General features: G+C 38.8%; 2 protein-coding genes across 2 annotated transcripts in view; one reads left to right on the top strand and one right to left on the bottom strand.

Moving 5' to 3' along the window:
- The window catches only part of NT5DC1 (5'-nucleotidase domain containing 1), a 150,941-nt gene extending 149,557 nt beyond the window's left edge, over nucleotides 1-1,384 (bottom strand). The window contains exon 1 of the mRNA XM_040554366.1: nucleotides 1,188-1,384. Within this exon, the coding sequence (XP_040410300.1) occupies nucleotides 1,188-1,280 (93 nt within the window). The 5' untranslated portion in view covers nucleotides 1,281-1,384. The remainder of the gene's footprint in view (nucleotides 1-1,187) is intronic.
- A 13,325-nt stretch (nucleotides 1,385-14,709) lies between these two features.
- FRK (fyn related Src family tyrosine kinase) overlaps nucleotides 14,710-15,921 on the top strand; it is a 57,668-nt gene continuing 56,456 nt past the window's right edge. The window contains exon 1 of the mRNA XM_040552017.1: nucleotides 14,710-15,365. Within this exon, the coding sequence (XP_040407951.1) occupies nucleotides 14,935-15,365 (431 nt within the window). The 5' untranslated portion in view covers nucleotides 14,710-14,934. The remainder of the gene's footprint in view (nucleotides 15,366-15,921) is intronic.

The raw sequence follows: 15,921 nt of genomic DNA, 5'->3' as shown, positions 1-15,921 counted from the left end.
TCATGACTCAACAAGTGGCTTCTGAACCTATAAACAACTACAGAGAGTGGGCATTTTAAACATGCCTGATGGAACATATCCTGAAGGAAACTGTAAATACAAAGTAAATTATTCATAAGTTTGGAAAGAACACTGTTAAAGCCTAACACAACATTCAGCCATTTAATACAACTCAATTACAAAAGCTGCTCTTGGAATGAGTATGAATAATGCCAGAGAAAGACCGATACAAAGACTGGCACAGAAAGACTAAGAACTAACTGCATCTTCAGCTGTGCCTGCCAGAATTTTTAAGTTTTTGTTTCTCTTCGATAAGGAAGCATGCAGCGTGCATGTGTCAGGCAGCGTCTCTGTGTTGTGAGAAGATGAAGAGTGAACTAAAATGAATGGGTGCTTTTTGTCAGGAAAGATGCCTCTCCATGGGAGGTCAAACCGCCCTAGGAAGCGAAGCGGTTTTTCGAATCAAGATGCACCAAACCCCAGCTATTTAGAAAACGCGACACCTCATCAGCATTTGCTTCTCTATCATGCTCTGATGGATCTTGCCACTAATGTGCAAGTTTAGTCCTGTGCGGGGCAAAACGTACGGCAGGTGAAGGGAGGCAAATGAAAGGGGCTTGAGCAGAAGGACACCACAAGTACCCATGAGCCGGGACAGCTGGGTGCCAAAGTCAACAAAGACGTCAACGGAGGAGGAGGCCTCAGTGGAGGAACCCTCCACGACCAGATGGGGCCCGCTCGGTGCGGGTTAACGGCGCTCAGGCAGGGATGCTGAGCGTTCCCAGGCTCGCCCTTTTGTTGTAAGTAGGAGAAAGTTTGCCAAGGTCGCCTGTCCGAAGTGCCGAGCGCCGCTGACTCTGTCTGCAGCATCTCTGGACTCAGCCGGGGGGCTCTAGCCTCAAGTCAGCACCGCGGCGGGTAGGAAGGCTCTCAAGAGGCACCGCTTCCATGGCACAAGACATGGCTGTGTCCTCGCTCGGGCACAGGCCTGCGGAGGAGGCGGCCAGCCAGCCAGCCCGGCGCTTCCCTGTCTGTTCTCCCTCCAGCTCTCCCCGGGAACACCTCCACCAGCACTGCGGGGCTCCCCCTGCCCGCAGCGGGGCTGCCCCGGCCCCACGCCCCGTCGCTCGCCCTTTTGCTCGGGCTCCCAGACGGGGCCGAGCCGCACCGAGCCGAGCCGCACTCACCCGCTCGCTCTGCGGGAGGTGGTAGCGGCAGAGCGTGTGGTCCAGGTCGAAGCCCACCACCTCGCAGTCGGCCAGGGAGAAGTGCTGCTGCATCGCCAAGCCGCCGCCACCACCGCGGGGCGGGGGGGGGGGGGAGGAGGAGGAGGAGGAGGAGGAGGAGGAAGAGGAGGAAGAAGAAGGGGCACGGGCGGCGCTTCCTGCGGCGCGGGGCGGTGCGGCCGCAGCACCCCGCCCCTTCCCCGCCCCATCCCCAACCCGGCTCGGTTCAGCCCAGCCCGGCTCGGTGCGGCTCGGCCCGGCCACCTTCACCTGGATGGGGCTTGGCCTCGGGGCGGTCGCGCCCCCGTGGCAGCCCCCGGCAGCAGGGACGGGTGCGGAAAGGCGGAGGCGGGGCCCTTGTCCCGGAGGCGTGTTTGGGCGGCCGGGTTTTAAAAATGCGTTTCCCGCCGAGACTCCGAGGGTTGGAAATAAACATAGGAGCTGCTGCTGGGGCCGGTGGTAGCTACAGCTGGTCAGGACTGCCAGCACAAGTCTGTTAGAGGGGGCTCGGCTGAGAGCTGATGAGCAGCAGGATGCTACAGCAGGAGTTAGGGCACATTGGTCTGCGGCCAGGCAGCGCCGTGCCCTAAGGGCACTGCTAGAAGGCAAACGGGCAAACTGCTTCTTCACCGGCATCCCGGCAGGGTATAAGCAACACTAGCCAGTAAACACTCAGCTCTGAGGAGAAAAAAAAAAAAAAAAAAACAACAACAAAAAACCACTTGTGAATTGTGACCATCGTATTTCTTGGCAACTTTGGCAATCAAAAAGAAACAAACAAAAACACTATAACAATGTAGTCTACCTCCAGGTAACATAGTCAAAAGGGTGTTATGACCTTCCCAACAAATATGACTATTGCAATTTTGTATAGAAGGTGCTCTCTGTTAGGAAATCCCACATTTGGAGAAAATAAACAGATGAAAGTGGCATAAACTTAATTCTGTTCTCTGTGGCTGAACCTGGATATACTGCCTACATGAGGCCAAGGCTCCAGATGCTTAAATAGCTGGGCTTGAATTTTGTTCACAGATCCTCATTCCTGTCTATAATTCTTTTCACTCTTTAGACCAACAATGTCATCAAAATGCTGTTTTGAGTCACAAAAGAGGAAAAATTCTAGTTCAGTCTACTGCAAGAAAATCTCAATTTTTATTTTTTTATTTTTTATTTTCTGTATGGCTACAAGTAGAATTTAAGACCTATTTGAAGTGAGAGAAATTTTAATGAAACATTTCCTTTGCAGGTTGGGTAGGCTGGGGTGCATAACCATAGCAAGAGTGCAGAGATTTGAAAATAGAAGTCCAATATTATGTTTTGATTATATCAAATTATGATACATATATATATTTGGCAGGACAGCTCAATGATATTATTATTATTATTATTATTATTATTATTATTCCAAAGCAAAATGCTTTTGAAAATGCATTCAAATAGTTGAGTGAGATACAATGTATCTATATATCAAAATTCAGTTTCCTATGCTCAGGTAGGAAATAAACTAGACAGGAAAATGGAAATTAGAAATAAAATTCACTAATGATAATAGTAGGGCAAGATGAACATTTTGAGTGTCAGAGAAGAAAGACAAGGATTGCATAATTTTACCTCAGACCTCAGTATAACAGCCTCTTTCAAAGGAACTCAGAGTCTTTCACAAACATTAATATACTTCCTAATGCTGACATGTATGTGTATATATGTACTTCATATATTACAAATACTCCATATATTATATATATATAATTCAGTATATATACATAATGATACATACATATTTTATTTATGTTAAATATATATACATATATACTCTAATACATACATGCATATGCATTTACATGTATGTATTAATTCCCTAAATTAACAGGTATGAAGGTGTGAAACCTGAGCATATGGAAAGAGAGGTTCATCCAGTATTTTGCACACAACAGTGATCACAGCCATCAAGATGAAGCAGCACCTTGAGAACTCTGAGTACAAGGTAATTTTTCTTCAAAAAGCTGCTCACTTTAGGAAATACAGAGCAAATTCCTGCTCCACTGAAGTCAATGGTGACAAATTTCTATTGACTTCAGTATGTTCAAGTGTTCATCCACAAGCGTGTCACACTACCCTCACATTAACTCAAAGTTTGCCTGACTTGAAAATTATAACAATACAATCCACTATGGGAATTCTCCTATTCCAGAAGGATTAAAAAAAAAAAAAAAAAAAAAAAAAGCCTCATGCAGCTTACAAAATTTTGTTTAGATCATAGCTTTCTAAATTTATAATGTAGCTTGCCAAGCCTATAAAATGTTTTATACGAAAATTCACCTCCAAACACTCTTAACACACAGTAGTATTGAAACAATTGGATAGGTAATGAAAATCATATATTCATTGATCGCTGTACTCATTATCAACTAAAAGCAATCACAAACATCCAGATTTTGTGAGTACTGCACAATTATATTAGTAATGAGAAAGTATATGGGAATTTACAACACAAAAGCACTAATCAAATTTAGTCTTAAGTGTCTTACTGTGAGGAACAGAACTCACAAATGGAACAATTCAGCATGTTAAATTTCAGATACTTGAAGCTGAAGATTAAATTAGAATGATGACAACAGAAAATATAGAAGATGTTAGTGAAGAGAATTGGTTTTCATTTCTGGGAAAAGAAAAGGACAAATGAAAAAATATCACTTTCGTCTTCAGCATTCACAGCACCAACGTGATAACAGGAATCTCCCAGCGCAGTTTACTTTTAGCTCACAACCCCCAAGGTTTATTTCTTTTTCTGTTTCCTGAAAAGCTTTGCTTTGTCTCACAATTTCTTCCTTTCAGATGAGTCTATTAAATGTCTTGACAGAGCACACCAGCACCTTTCTCAGAACCAGAATGGAGTTGCCTTTAATTGAAATCCCCCCAAATAATTGAACTATCTTTATCTGTTAACAGTATCTTTTCAGGTTACTTTTTCATCTCTGAAGTTTGATGGTACCATGGGATGTCCACATAAGCAAGGCTGAGCTTTGGGGCTACCAGGTCCTAACCCATACTTTAGGTTTCTCCATGGTTAATTTATTTTATTACAGTAATTACTTTTATATTCTAAATATGTGGTAATGATCCATTGGGAAAAGACACAGATCCAAGCCAAACAGTGGAACATCCCATCCTGTCCCACCCAAGGAGACATAGCTGATTGGCCTGCAGCTGAGTGCAGCCCAGGCTGGGGCTGGTGGGCCCTCACCAGCGGTGACGGGCAGGGACATGTGTGAGATGTAACCTGATGTGCCTGGTACTTTTGAACGTGCAGAGGGCATTTTGGCTTTCATCGTGCCTCTTCCTGCTTTCAGCGCAGACGGGGCTCCCATCATTTTGTAGTTTCAGAGGGCAGGGGTATAACATGCCCCAGAGCGTGAAATTAACCAGGCCGACTCCAGTGGCATACATAAAGGCATGAGAACCATGCCAAAATTCCTAAAATTAAAGCTCACCTCACACAATTTTAGGCCTGTGAGCAGACTCCGACATTTCTTTTTTTTTTTTTTTTGTCCGTAAGGGGGCAGCAGTACAATGCAATGGGACGTCCCTGCCATTAACTTTTAATGATCGTCACATGGGTCTCCTTTACTTTCCTCAAACTTAGGTTTTACTTTCCCAGAGCTATGTAAGCTGAGTTTGTCAGTTGTTTGTTTCTTTTTCTCCCTAAGTATTTGCAGCCAATTGCCTGTTTATGTAAGGGTTATAAAAGTTTAATTAAAAAAAGCAAAGGACCTCTCATACTGTGGAAGGGTTCACAACAGTGATACGCAAAAGTAAACAACAATTTGAACAAATGAGGCACTTTTATTTTAGACAAGTAACATATTCTTACACAAAAGTGAAAAACATTCCATAATTGTGGCTGCAGGATAATACTTTCGGAGTAGAATAAGTCAAAACAAAGAGGATTCCATTGGAGGAACAGTCTAGAAGCAGGCCTCTGACTGTTTTTTAGAGTGATGTGTTAACAGACATAGATCTAACAACACTAATTCATTTTAAGGATGTCCTGGTTGTCTAAGAAAAAGAAAACTGTCAAGAATGCATTTGTTTTGAAAAGCAGTCATTAATTATTAGTATTTCTTTAGCAGACCTTTAAATGCTTAGCAAAAGGCTACCTTATTTCCAAGGCCTTTGTGACACATGGGGTGCCAGACAGAGAAGCCTGGGGAATATACTTTACTACTGATCCGGGCTTGAGATTTGATTGAATTCTAGTGTTTTCAGAAGCTTTACTATTTATTGGATTGCTTAGTAGCCTTTTTATATTCCAAAAATATGGGCACTTTAACTTTTTCAGTGGAATCGAGTACATACAGTCTCTAGCATCCTGCTTCAGGTGGGACATCTGATTACCTCCGGCATCTCAGTACTACAGTGGTTATATTCTTTGTCTTACTGGAAGTGAGACTGATGCTTCTAAAGAAACAAGATTCCTAAAACTAAAACCATGGGTTTATTAAAAGGTTAAACAGACAGTAATCCACCAGGTGCTCAGAATCTTTCTGTGTACATTGGGGACCTTCAAAAGCCTGCTTATTGTCCTTATGCCCCCTCTCAGATCTTGTAATCTAACTTAGACTGTTCCCACGCAACATGAAAGAAGGAAATGAAAATCAGTAATTTTGTCAGGGTGATTAATAGCCAAGACTGATTGCAATACTCTTAGTGACTATATTCTTGAAAATTCTGAGTAGTTTTCCAGAGATACTTAGAAAGATTTTTTTTTTTTGAGCTGGATGGATGCTACATCTAGTCAAAAGAAATTGTACTGAAAATATACAGTTTTTAGCAACTGTGCTTCCAAAGTATGTACTTCATGGCAAGATGACTATGCAGCTGCTATGATATGTGGGACATTGTCCTATTTCTTCTATGTTTTGTTGCAACATACCATTATTTTATTTTTTTGTAGTTTTAAGCATAAAATTCGGAGTAGGACTTCTAAGTTCTCTGTGCTCATTTCCCTTTCATTCATGGTCTAGTCATGTGCAGATAGCTTAATCTCTTATGGCTTCATTTTCTTCATGAGTGAAATTGGACGAAGTCTAGTTCAGACATCCTGAGGATTTTTAAATTGTTCAAGTACATTGCAGACATGTGGTTCAAGCCTGATACTTTTGCTAATGATTGCATAAAAGAAAAATCTGATGCATTTCACAGCCTGCATCAAAGGACAGAGCTATTGAACAGCCAGTGGTAAATGCCACAACTGCAAATTACAGATTTAAAGATAATAGAACTAGGAAAGACCTAAAAACAGTCGATTTAAAGATAATAAAACTAGGAAAGACCTAAAAACAGTCATCTTCTTGTCTTGGGGCAGGATCAATCAGACTACAAACATCCCTAATAGTCAATTGTCTAACTTCTTAAAAAGGAACAAAGAGTCACTGAGGCAATTTCTTCCAGCCTGTAACAATCCTTACACACAGAACGCTATGTTTTCTTCCCCATTCCATCCGTGTAAAAATTAAGTCTCTCTTGCTCTATTGCACCTTTTTTGTTACATCTTGTCCTATTCCTAACAGATATGAGAACCGTATAATTGTGCACCAACCTTTCCTCTACCTAAAGACTGTAAGTATATGTTTTCCTACAATCTCTTTTTGTCTAGTTCTTTGAGGCCTTTAAAGGAGGAGTTTTGTATCTTTCATTCTCAAAGTGGATGATATTTATTCATTGTCAAATTGGTCCCTTTTTCTTTTTTTTTTTTTTTTTCTCCTCTGGAACACAAAATCAAAAACTAAGCACATTGCTCCAGTTTAGTACTTACTAGAGCTGTAGTAATGAATCCACATTAATTTAACAGAGCAGTCTGTGTAAAATAATACATAAGTTAGTTAATTCATTACAACCATCATCACATTAAGCTTTTCAAGATTAAACTCTAACCTATCACTGTGATGAGTAGGAAGGTCTTTTTTTCTTCTTTTTTATTTTTATTTTTTTCATTTTTATTAATAAGTCATCTTTATTAAGGAGTGATTGATCTTCTATTTAAGAAAGATTTTCTTCTGCATGTGTTCATTACTGGACACTGAGAGTGATGTTCATACTGGACACTGAGAGTGATGTTCCTTGGAGCTGTAATAACAAAATGCTAATAGTAATGCTTAAAAATCTCAAATGTAAGAGCTTTTTTTGAATATAAATTGAATTTGATATTTACTGTTCTGCTTCTGCCTCTAGAGGGTGTCTAGTAATGATCTGATAAAAGGATAAAAAGGTATGTTGGATGTTGATAAGAAGGGTAAGTAAAGGATCTAGAAGAGTATATTTTAAAACTAAGTATACACTAAGTCTCAAAAAGATTCCATTATATTGATGTGACTTTTAAATTATTTTTAGTCTGATTTTATGTAAGTCTGTGTCATCTCACGGGAAATGAGGAAAAAATTATGTTCAGATTTACCTACATTGTGTTGAGCCTCATGCTATTCTCAGAGAGAGGGGGAATTCTGATAATGTTTAAAGCTCTGCAAACAAAGAGAGACAAATACAAATTTGGGAAGTTTTATCCCAGAAGGTAAATTGTTTTGTCTACAGCAACAAACACCTGTAACGCAAGTGCTAAAATTGACCATCAGTAGGGATGCTTACTTCCTATTCCCTTTCCTTGAGCTTACAGAAACAATGTCTTCCATGCTGGGTAATGTCTTTTGCACAGCATCTTACTACACACCTGTCAAAGACAGAATACTGCAGAGAGAGAAAAGGTAGGAAAATATATAAAGAAGATATAAGGAGAGAGGGAGAGAAGAATGCAGAAACAAAAGGAAAAGTAAGATTTTTTTTTCAAATTGTATCATTATATTTGCAAAACTTTATATTTTGAGCAAACAGAAAACTGAGACCAGACTGAGGCCTTTGAGGCTCAAACATAGTAGAGAAATAACTTCACATACTATATCTTTACTTTTACTAAAAGACTATTCTAAACATAAGTCAAAACCTGTTACAAAAAAAGATGATACATGAAGTAAGGGTGAAAGATGAACTTTAACCAATGAGAATATTGTCACTGACTTCAGAATATGAAAAAACAACAACAAAACACACCAAGAAAATGCAATAAATTTTAAGGTTTCTTATACTGGATCAAATGCAGAAATGCAGCTCCTGAATGCTGTCATTTGTGGACCTTCAGTTTGTACCTCTGCTTCTTAAGGTGGATAGTTAAGATAACCATTTTCAAATCAATTGTGCCTTTGGCCAATGACTATGGTGTTTAGGATTGTTTTCTGAGTCTAACAAATGCCCTGGCTGCTGCCTCCCAACATCGATTTGAAGTAAAAAAAAAACACAACAAACAAACAAACAAACAAAAACAACAGGATTATAAACTTCTTTTCTGCTTGCCCTTTACTTTTTATATAAAAAGATATAGGTGCACATCCTGAGGTTTCTGAGGTACTCTGATCTAGTGTGGAAGGTGGATGGATGGTGCACAGGGTTCATTTTGGAAAACCATAGGAACTTCTTATAGACTCAGCCCTTTTCCTGGAGAGAGATTTTAGCTGTATAAAATCCCAGTGTATGCACGATCTACAGTAGTGTGGAAGGATAAGTGCAGTTTATCTAGCAGGAATAATAAAAGAAAAATTAATAACTAGTATTTTTCTTTTGTGTTTACATTTAATATTTCAGTCATTTAAAGTAATGTAGAAGTTGTGTTCCTTTATGTGGTATAAGAATATATTCTAATGGTAAATTTTAGCTGTTTGTAAGGCACTGCCTTTCTCACTTGCAGAGGTCAGGAGAGGCTGCTGATTTTATTTTTGGAAAAAAAAAACACTTTCTCATTCACAGGTGAAATGATGTGTGCAGTACTTTAATACACTATTCCTTTCCATCCATCCCTCTTTGGACTTCTCTGTTTCTCTTGATGCAGTTCCAATATCTAAAGATGAAGATGGTAAGTCATGCTCATAAGTCATCTGTGGCATAGCATACAGACATTGATAGAGTTATGTCAGAAATGATCTAAACTCATGATAAAATCACCATAAATATATACACTTCTTTATTTAAAAACTGTCCATAACAGGATCAGTTTTGGAATACATTTACTTTAAAGAATGGTAAAGAAATATTCACTGATAGTTCTTTGTCATTCACTTACCATATTTTTTCCCACCCAGAGACAGATTTGGAAAGTATTGTATTTTTCATGCCTTCGAAAACTACTATGTGGATTTATTCAGAAAGGCTGCTTCAAAGAAACCAAATTAACTTAATTTTTTAACACTATAGACTGTATATCATTTAAAATAATGTAGAATAAAATGAAAAATAATGGCTCAGGTCTGGTCCCATTTAAGATAATGGCAACACTCGCATTACGTTTAAGCAGAGTGAAATCTGATTGAACAAATAGAGAAAGTCTCTATTTTGTCACTCTTTGACAGTCTTATTCCTCAGTGTTCATTTGTTGTCAGATGTAGGCTGTTTTAGGCCGCAATTCGACTAATAAATAAGCAACCCTCATCACCAAAGCACTTGAAAATGTACTTTTAATGGTTTCTGGAGTAGAGATGGATTACCGGATCAGTCTTATGAAAACAAATAGCCAGAGTTTTCTCATTAGAAATGCGAAAGATTTAAGGTTCAAAAATACAGACTCAAATATAACTCTATATCTTTGTAGATCTATGGTTTGAGATAATATACAAAACCAGGAACATGATTAATCAATAAAAGTAAACAATTTTGTCAAGAGTTACACGCGTGATTTATTTTCATTGAAAAGAATGGCAATTTGCAAATTACAGAAACAAAATGGACGTGCCGATTAAAAGGATTATGAAAAAGCTACCAAGTAGTGGTAAATGGAAAGGAATGTTGCTAAAAAGACAGCTGTAATAAAAAATCACTGTGCTTCATTTCTATTTGTTGCTTTAAAAAAAAACCAAAAAACACACGAAGCAACACTACTTTAAAATATTTAATAATTTAAATTCTTTACCAAGCATAGATTCAGAGCAGTATGCATTAGCTATTCATTTGATTTCTTTAAAGTTCATGTTATTTTAATATTTTCCTTTGCTGGAAAATTCAACTTGCTTTATCATCATGCATTAGAAAGTTTTTCTAAGAGACATACATTATGGCATTATGACAAATATTGAGATTAATACATATTAATGTAACAGCATAATTAATGACTAGAAAAAGATTATACCATGTAGAAAGTGATGCTATGAACAGTTTCATACATTATTTAATTATGACTTTTGCATTTTATATCTTAATTCTTTGGTTTTCCATGTGGAGTTTTTTCTGTTTACAGAATTTGAAACAATTGCAGAAAGAAATATGTGTTTCTGTTATGATCTTGTATTATTAATAGGTCAAAACACTCTCTTTTTCAATTTCTTATTTGAACCTATTCATATTTCTTAACAAAACTGTTGGTTGATATTGCCTTGGAATATTCATTTTCCACAGGAGAGAGTACAATTCTGACTGTAATTCTTCTCTGCATGGCATAGGGGAATTGTGTTAAACATCATGTATCATCGGTACCAAAGCCTGGTACTCAGTGATATTCACTGCCTGTCTCTAAAATATGGAGCTGCATATTTATGAGTTTCAGGAGGGTTCTTTTTTTCTAAATCTGCAAGGTAAGATGTATTCTACCAATAGTTCCTTACAGAGCACATACAATTCAATAAACATAGAAATATCTGTAATGAAAACTTACAAAAAATAGTTTTTGAAACCATGGAATACAAATAAAAATTCTATCAAAACGAGACTTTTGAAATGTCATGGATTCAAGTGTGATCTGTACTTATTTAATACGACTGTCTGATACCTTAATTCTTGCAGAGCAGTACCTTGTTCCAAGAGCACTTCCATTAATGTGGTTCAGGTTAGGTTTGCACTAGGCTTACTAAAACTTATCATATTAGCACATTATTTTTCTGTCCATTCAGGCGACTAAGAGAAATATGTTTCACTACAGTGTTTAATCATGACTGTTATGCAGAATAAACAAGGCCTAAAGAGTATTGACTTAAGTTAATTAGAATTTGATTTAATGGATTTGGAGGACTGCAAATGAATCTTTTATTCAAGGGTGAGATTCCTTGCAAGAGTCTCACTTACATGGGGATTTGTAAGCAACTTACAGAATATAAAAAAGTAACTCCAGATATCTGTCATCCTCAAACTTACAGCATTAGTGTGGACTTTTTTCTTTAGAGAACAAGGAAATCTTCTTTAACATTAATAGGGAGTTATATAGTTTGATGGGGAAATGTACTGCTTGATTGAAGTTTATGTGATCCTGTCATACACAGATTGTAAACGATCCATCTTTGTTTTAAGGTGTTGCATATTTCAAGAAACTACTTGTAATATTAATTATTTTTTATATTAATATGGGGACCAGAATTTTAAATTTTGGTATCCAAACTGTAAATGTTCCATCTCTGGTCATAATATATTCATCTTTCTCTGTAGTTATTGTTGGTTATAAGAATGAGGTGAGACTCTTGTGTCCTTCTCAAAGCATTTCTGCTAATAAAATTCATCAACATATCTCATTAAGTCTTTCACAGTCACTTTACAGCCAGTAGCTTATTTATTTAGACAATTTTTGTCTTGACAGTCAGCTTCCAAAATAAATTAAGTAAATATACAGAGAACCAGTAAGCAATACAGATCTGTTTGGCCTTCTTTTGCAAAAAAGAAAATATAGTGGTATGCAAAGCAAAAGAAATAAATTATACCCAGAAATAGGTGCTGCAAAGATTATTCTGTTAAACTATATATAATACCAGTGCGAAGGACTTAGGCAATAGTTTATATTGAAAAGCTGCTGAATATACATGATTATCCTCCTGTTCCAAACTGTGACCATGAAAATTAGGATTATGGGATTTTTCAGATTTTACTTTTTTCAGTAAAACCAGCAAGAACATTTTTATTATATATACATTTTTTTCTCACCTGTGATATATAGTCTCTAAAGCATGAAAAGTATTGCTTTATTTTCAGAAATGCAGAGAATCCTCAATAAAATCGTGAGGGTGTGAACAAAGGCATTTGCACAGCCAGCGCTCCAGTGTGGCCACCAAAGCTCAGCCCATATGCAGGTAGTGAAGCACAGCCCTGCCCCACGCAGCTCTGAGGCTGGGTCAGCAGTTCTCAGAAGCCCCATTATTCTCTCTCTCACTCTCTCTTTCTGGGGTTTGATTCTGATTAATGAATCCCGTGGCGATTTATAAGAGACTACCCATTTCATAAATAGAACCGATCCAAAAGAGTTGGTTGGGAAGAAAGTAATCTGATTTACAGTTAGTGATCTCTTTCAGCAAAAGTCTTCTTGGTCTTGTAAAGGGCCATAAATTGGGAGAGAAGATTAATTTAATGCCAGTGATTATTTGAGATAAGATATATACATATATATACACACAAACGTTTGTAGGTTTAAGCCCCATTCTTCCATGGTTATATATATTTATATAAGTGATCTTGGTGAACACAATGAGATTTCTAATGTGTGTGTATCCAGTACTTGACTGTATTGATCGTGAAAAGAGCAGTGCATGAGATTGTTTCTGTACATGTAGGTATATCCATCGTAATGATGAAACTGTTCTGCCCAGTAAATGTGTGTGCAAATCTTTGCCAGATTAATGCCCATGTTGTCAGAACCATGAAACATTACAGGAAAATCTGTCAAAGATGCTAACTGAAGAAACAGATGATTTAATACATCTTTTCTGTTATTCCCTGGCCTCTCTAAATTTAGATAATTCTTGAAACAAGACTAATGAAGATAGTTTTTTTTTCAACACACGCCTTTCCTATCTTTGGTTATTGTCCATCAGACTTAAGGAAAGTAAATATCTCTTGGATATCTGTGTTCTTATTGATCTGGGTAGTGATTAATACTTGCTGTGGGGAAAAATCATATCCTGTCATACTTCATAACTAAATACAATTTTCATAATTTGCAAAACTAATATGCCTTTTTTTTTTTTTTTTTTTTTTTTTTTTTTTATCAGGCCCAAAGAGTTCACTACAGATTACTAGGTTTAGTGATCACTTAATATGTATGGTCCTTTCTTCTTTATTCAGTTTCCTTTGCACCATTATGGAAGAGGAGTGAGAAAGCAGTTCCCCATCCCTCTTCAATGCAGATACACCTGATAAGCTTTCAGTGGAGACTTCTTTCAGTCATCCAGCAGTCCCCACTGCATCACTCAACTTCTGCCTGTGCCACTGGTCTCATCATTAAAAGGACAGGCTGAGAGACATAGTGAAAAAATTGGTTTTGGTTTGTGTGTTATTATTATTATTATTATTATTATTTTAAAGCAACAGAAATCAGGAACTCTAAATGGAGCTGATACACATGTGTGAATGGTTTAGGAAGATATCATTTATTCCTGACACCCCTACGCACACGCCCCCCCCCCAAAAAAAAATTAAAATTAATGGGAGCCAGTTTCTTTATCACCCGGAAGTTTTGCATCCATGAGTGGGTTTTGTTTGACCTCTTATCTGTAACAGCTTGCCTGTTACTGAAATGCCACCGTGTGGTACAGCCAGGCTATCTCCTGTGCTTCCTGCTCATGCTTAGCATTACGTGTCCCTGAGGCTGGTGATTTCCAGCTGTTATAAAGCTAGGGCTGCAGTGCTGGGATGTGGCAGACGGCTCCCCATGCTGCTTTGCCTCAGCAGTATCCAGACTCCTATGCTCTGTCTGCATACCAGTTTATGGGTGCTTTGGAAAAGGGAACATAGTGGCTAGATTAGTTTCCATTGGATTGCTCTCTGGCTGGAAAAAAAAAATAATTTTATACTTTGTTGGTATAATTAACCAACCACCTAGAGCAATTCCTTGGCAAGAGACTTTATTTCCTTAAAATGCAGAATAAGGACTGAAGTATTTTCTTTCTTTCTTATAAGAAGTGCTAAATGCAGCTTAAAAAAAAAAAAAAAAAACACAAAAAAAAAACAAAAACACAGTGGGTGTGTAAGAGTGCAGAAGCAGCAGGTGTGCTCCAGGTGAGGGCGTCTGCTGGCTCTGGGCAGACAGAGGCTTCCCCTGTGAACAGAAGCCAGTGCAGACCAGGAAATAAAAAGAAATAATCAGGCTGTTCACGTCGGAGGCTGAGGAAACAGGCAGGTCAGCTCAGTTAATCATTGCCAAGATAGATTTTACCAAGGTTCACTGCTAATCATATGACAGTTTGAGATGAGAAAACCCCACCCTGAGCAGTAAGAACTGAGAATACTCCCCCTGCTCCGGATTAGGTTTCCTGAATTTTTTTTTTTTTTTTTTTTTTTTTTGCTACTGGAGAGGAGGACTCACTCTTTCCCGCTATCCCAAGAGTTCAGCCCAGAGGCAGTTTCTGTGCTGCTTTCCTGTTCCGAGGAGGAAGTGAAAAATTCCCTCCACATCTGCTCTCGCACTTGGATACTCAGGTTTCACTCCTGAATCAGGAGCCGCCTGGTATGAACTCTCAGTGGGGCTCAGAGAGGAGCTTCCAGCTGTGCCAAGAGCTGTTTGATTTTGTGCCAAAGGAGGAAGAAGGAAAGAAATCCTGCAAAGCTCTGAAATACTGATGGGGCAAAAGTTGGTCTAAGGGTATTGCAACTGGGAAAAGCGAAAGAAGAGACGAAGCAGTTCAAGGCACAAGGAAACAGGATGGGAAACATTTGTCGGAAGTACTGCACCTGTTTGAAACCCTGTATCCCTTGCTTATTCTCAGCGAAGGAAGATGAAAAGGAAGACAAAATCGGCCAAACTTTTCCCAACCTTGCTGTGATATACACTGACAACCAGACAAGCGAGGAAGCCAAAGAGAGTGAGAAAAAAAGCAAGCCCTTACCTCCGCTGCCTGGCCAGCATCTGGTGAACATTTGTAACTTTGTGGCACTCTTCAGCTATGAGGCTCGCACAGAGGAAGACTTGAGCTTTCAAGCCGGGGAAAAGCTTGCAGTGCTGGATGCATCCCACGAGGGCTGGTGGTACGCTAGGCTCCTCCTGCCACCAGGGTCAGTCTCTCCTGGCCGCAAGCTCCAGGGCTACATCCCTGCCAACTACATAGCTCCTGACCAGAGCATCGAAGCTGAGCCGTGAGTAGCCCCATAACGCGCGCCACCGTCCCTTTTCTGTTGGGCTAAGTAGGTTTGGAGCAGGCAGTTATGGCAGTGCTTCTCACTGGGTAGTAACCTCAACAGTGAACCTCCAGCAGTCCTACCAGCGATACTGCTAGTCAGTGTGCGTGAGGAAAAGGTGAAAGAAAATCAGTTATGAAAGGCAGAGTGTTGAGGGTTCTGTAGTGGTTTAAATAATTTCCCTCTCTGATATACCCCCATGATCTGCTGAAGAAGCATCTGGCAATATCAGGCTGGTTATCACTGTGGTGGTTCGTTATTGTTATTCATATAACAATTATCGTGGGTCAGATGCTTTCCAGATTGTAAGAAGGTATCACTCCAACCCCAAATAGCCTTCAGCCTAACCAGTTGCAGAGTTGTCAATTAGAGTCCAGGAAGCTACCTTTACACTTTCAAATTTTGTTACAGATGATGGGCTAGTCTCTATCAGATAAGATTTATTGTGGTTTTCTCTATTTTTTTTTTCTCCTCTGTAAGCAAATCACTACTCAGTACAAATTTAACTAAAGTA

The sequence above is a fragment of the Cygnus olor genome, chromosome 3 (assembly GCF_009769625.2).
Source record: "Cygnus olor isolate bCygOlo1 chromosome 3, bCygOlo1.pri.v2, whole genome shotgun sequence".
NCBI lineage: Eukaryota > Metazoa > Chordata > Aves > Anseriformes > Anatidae > Cygnus > Cygnus olor.
This window is presented reverse-complemented; position numbering and strand designations above follow the sequence as displayed.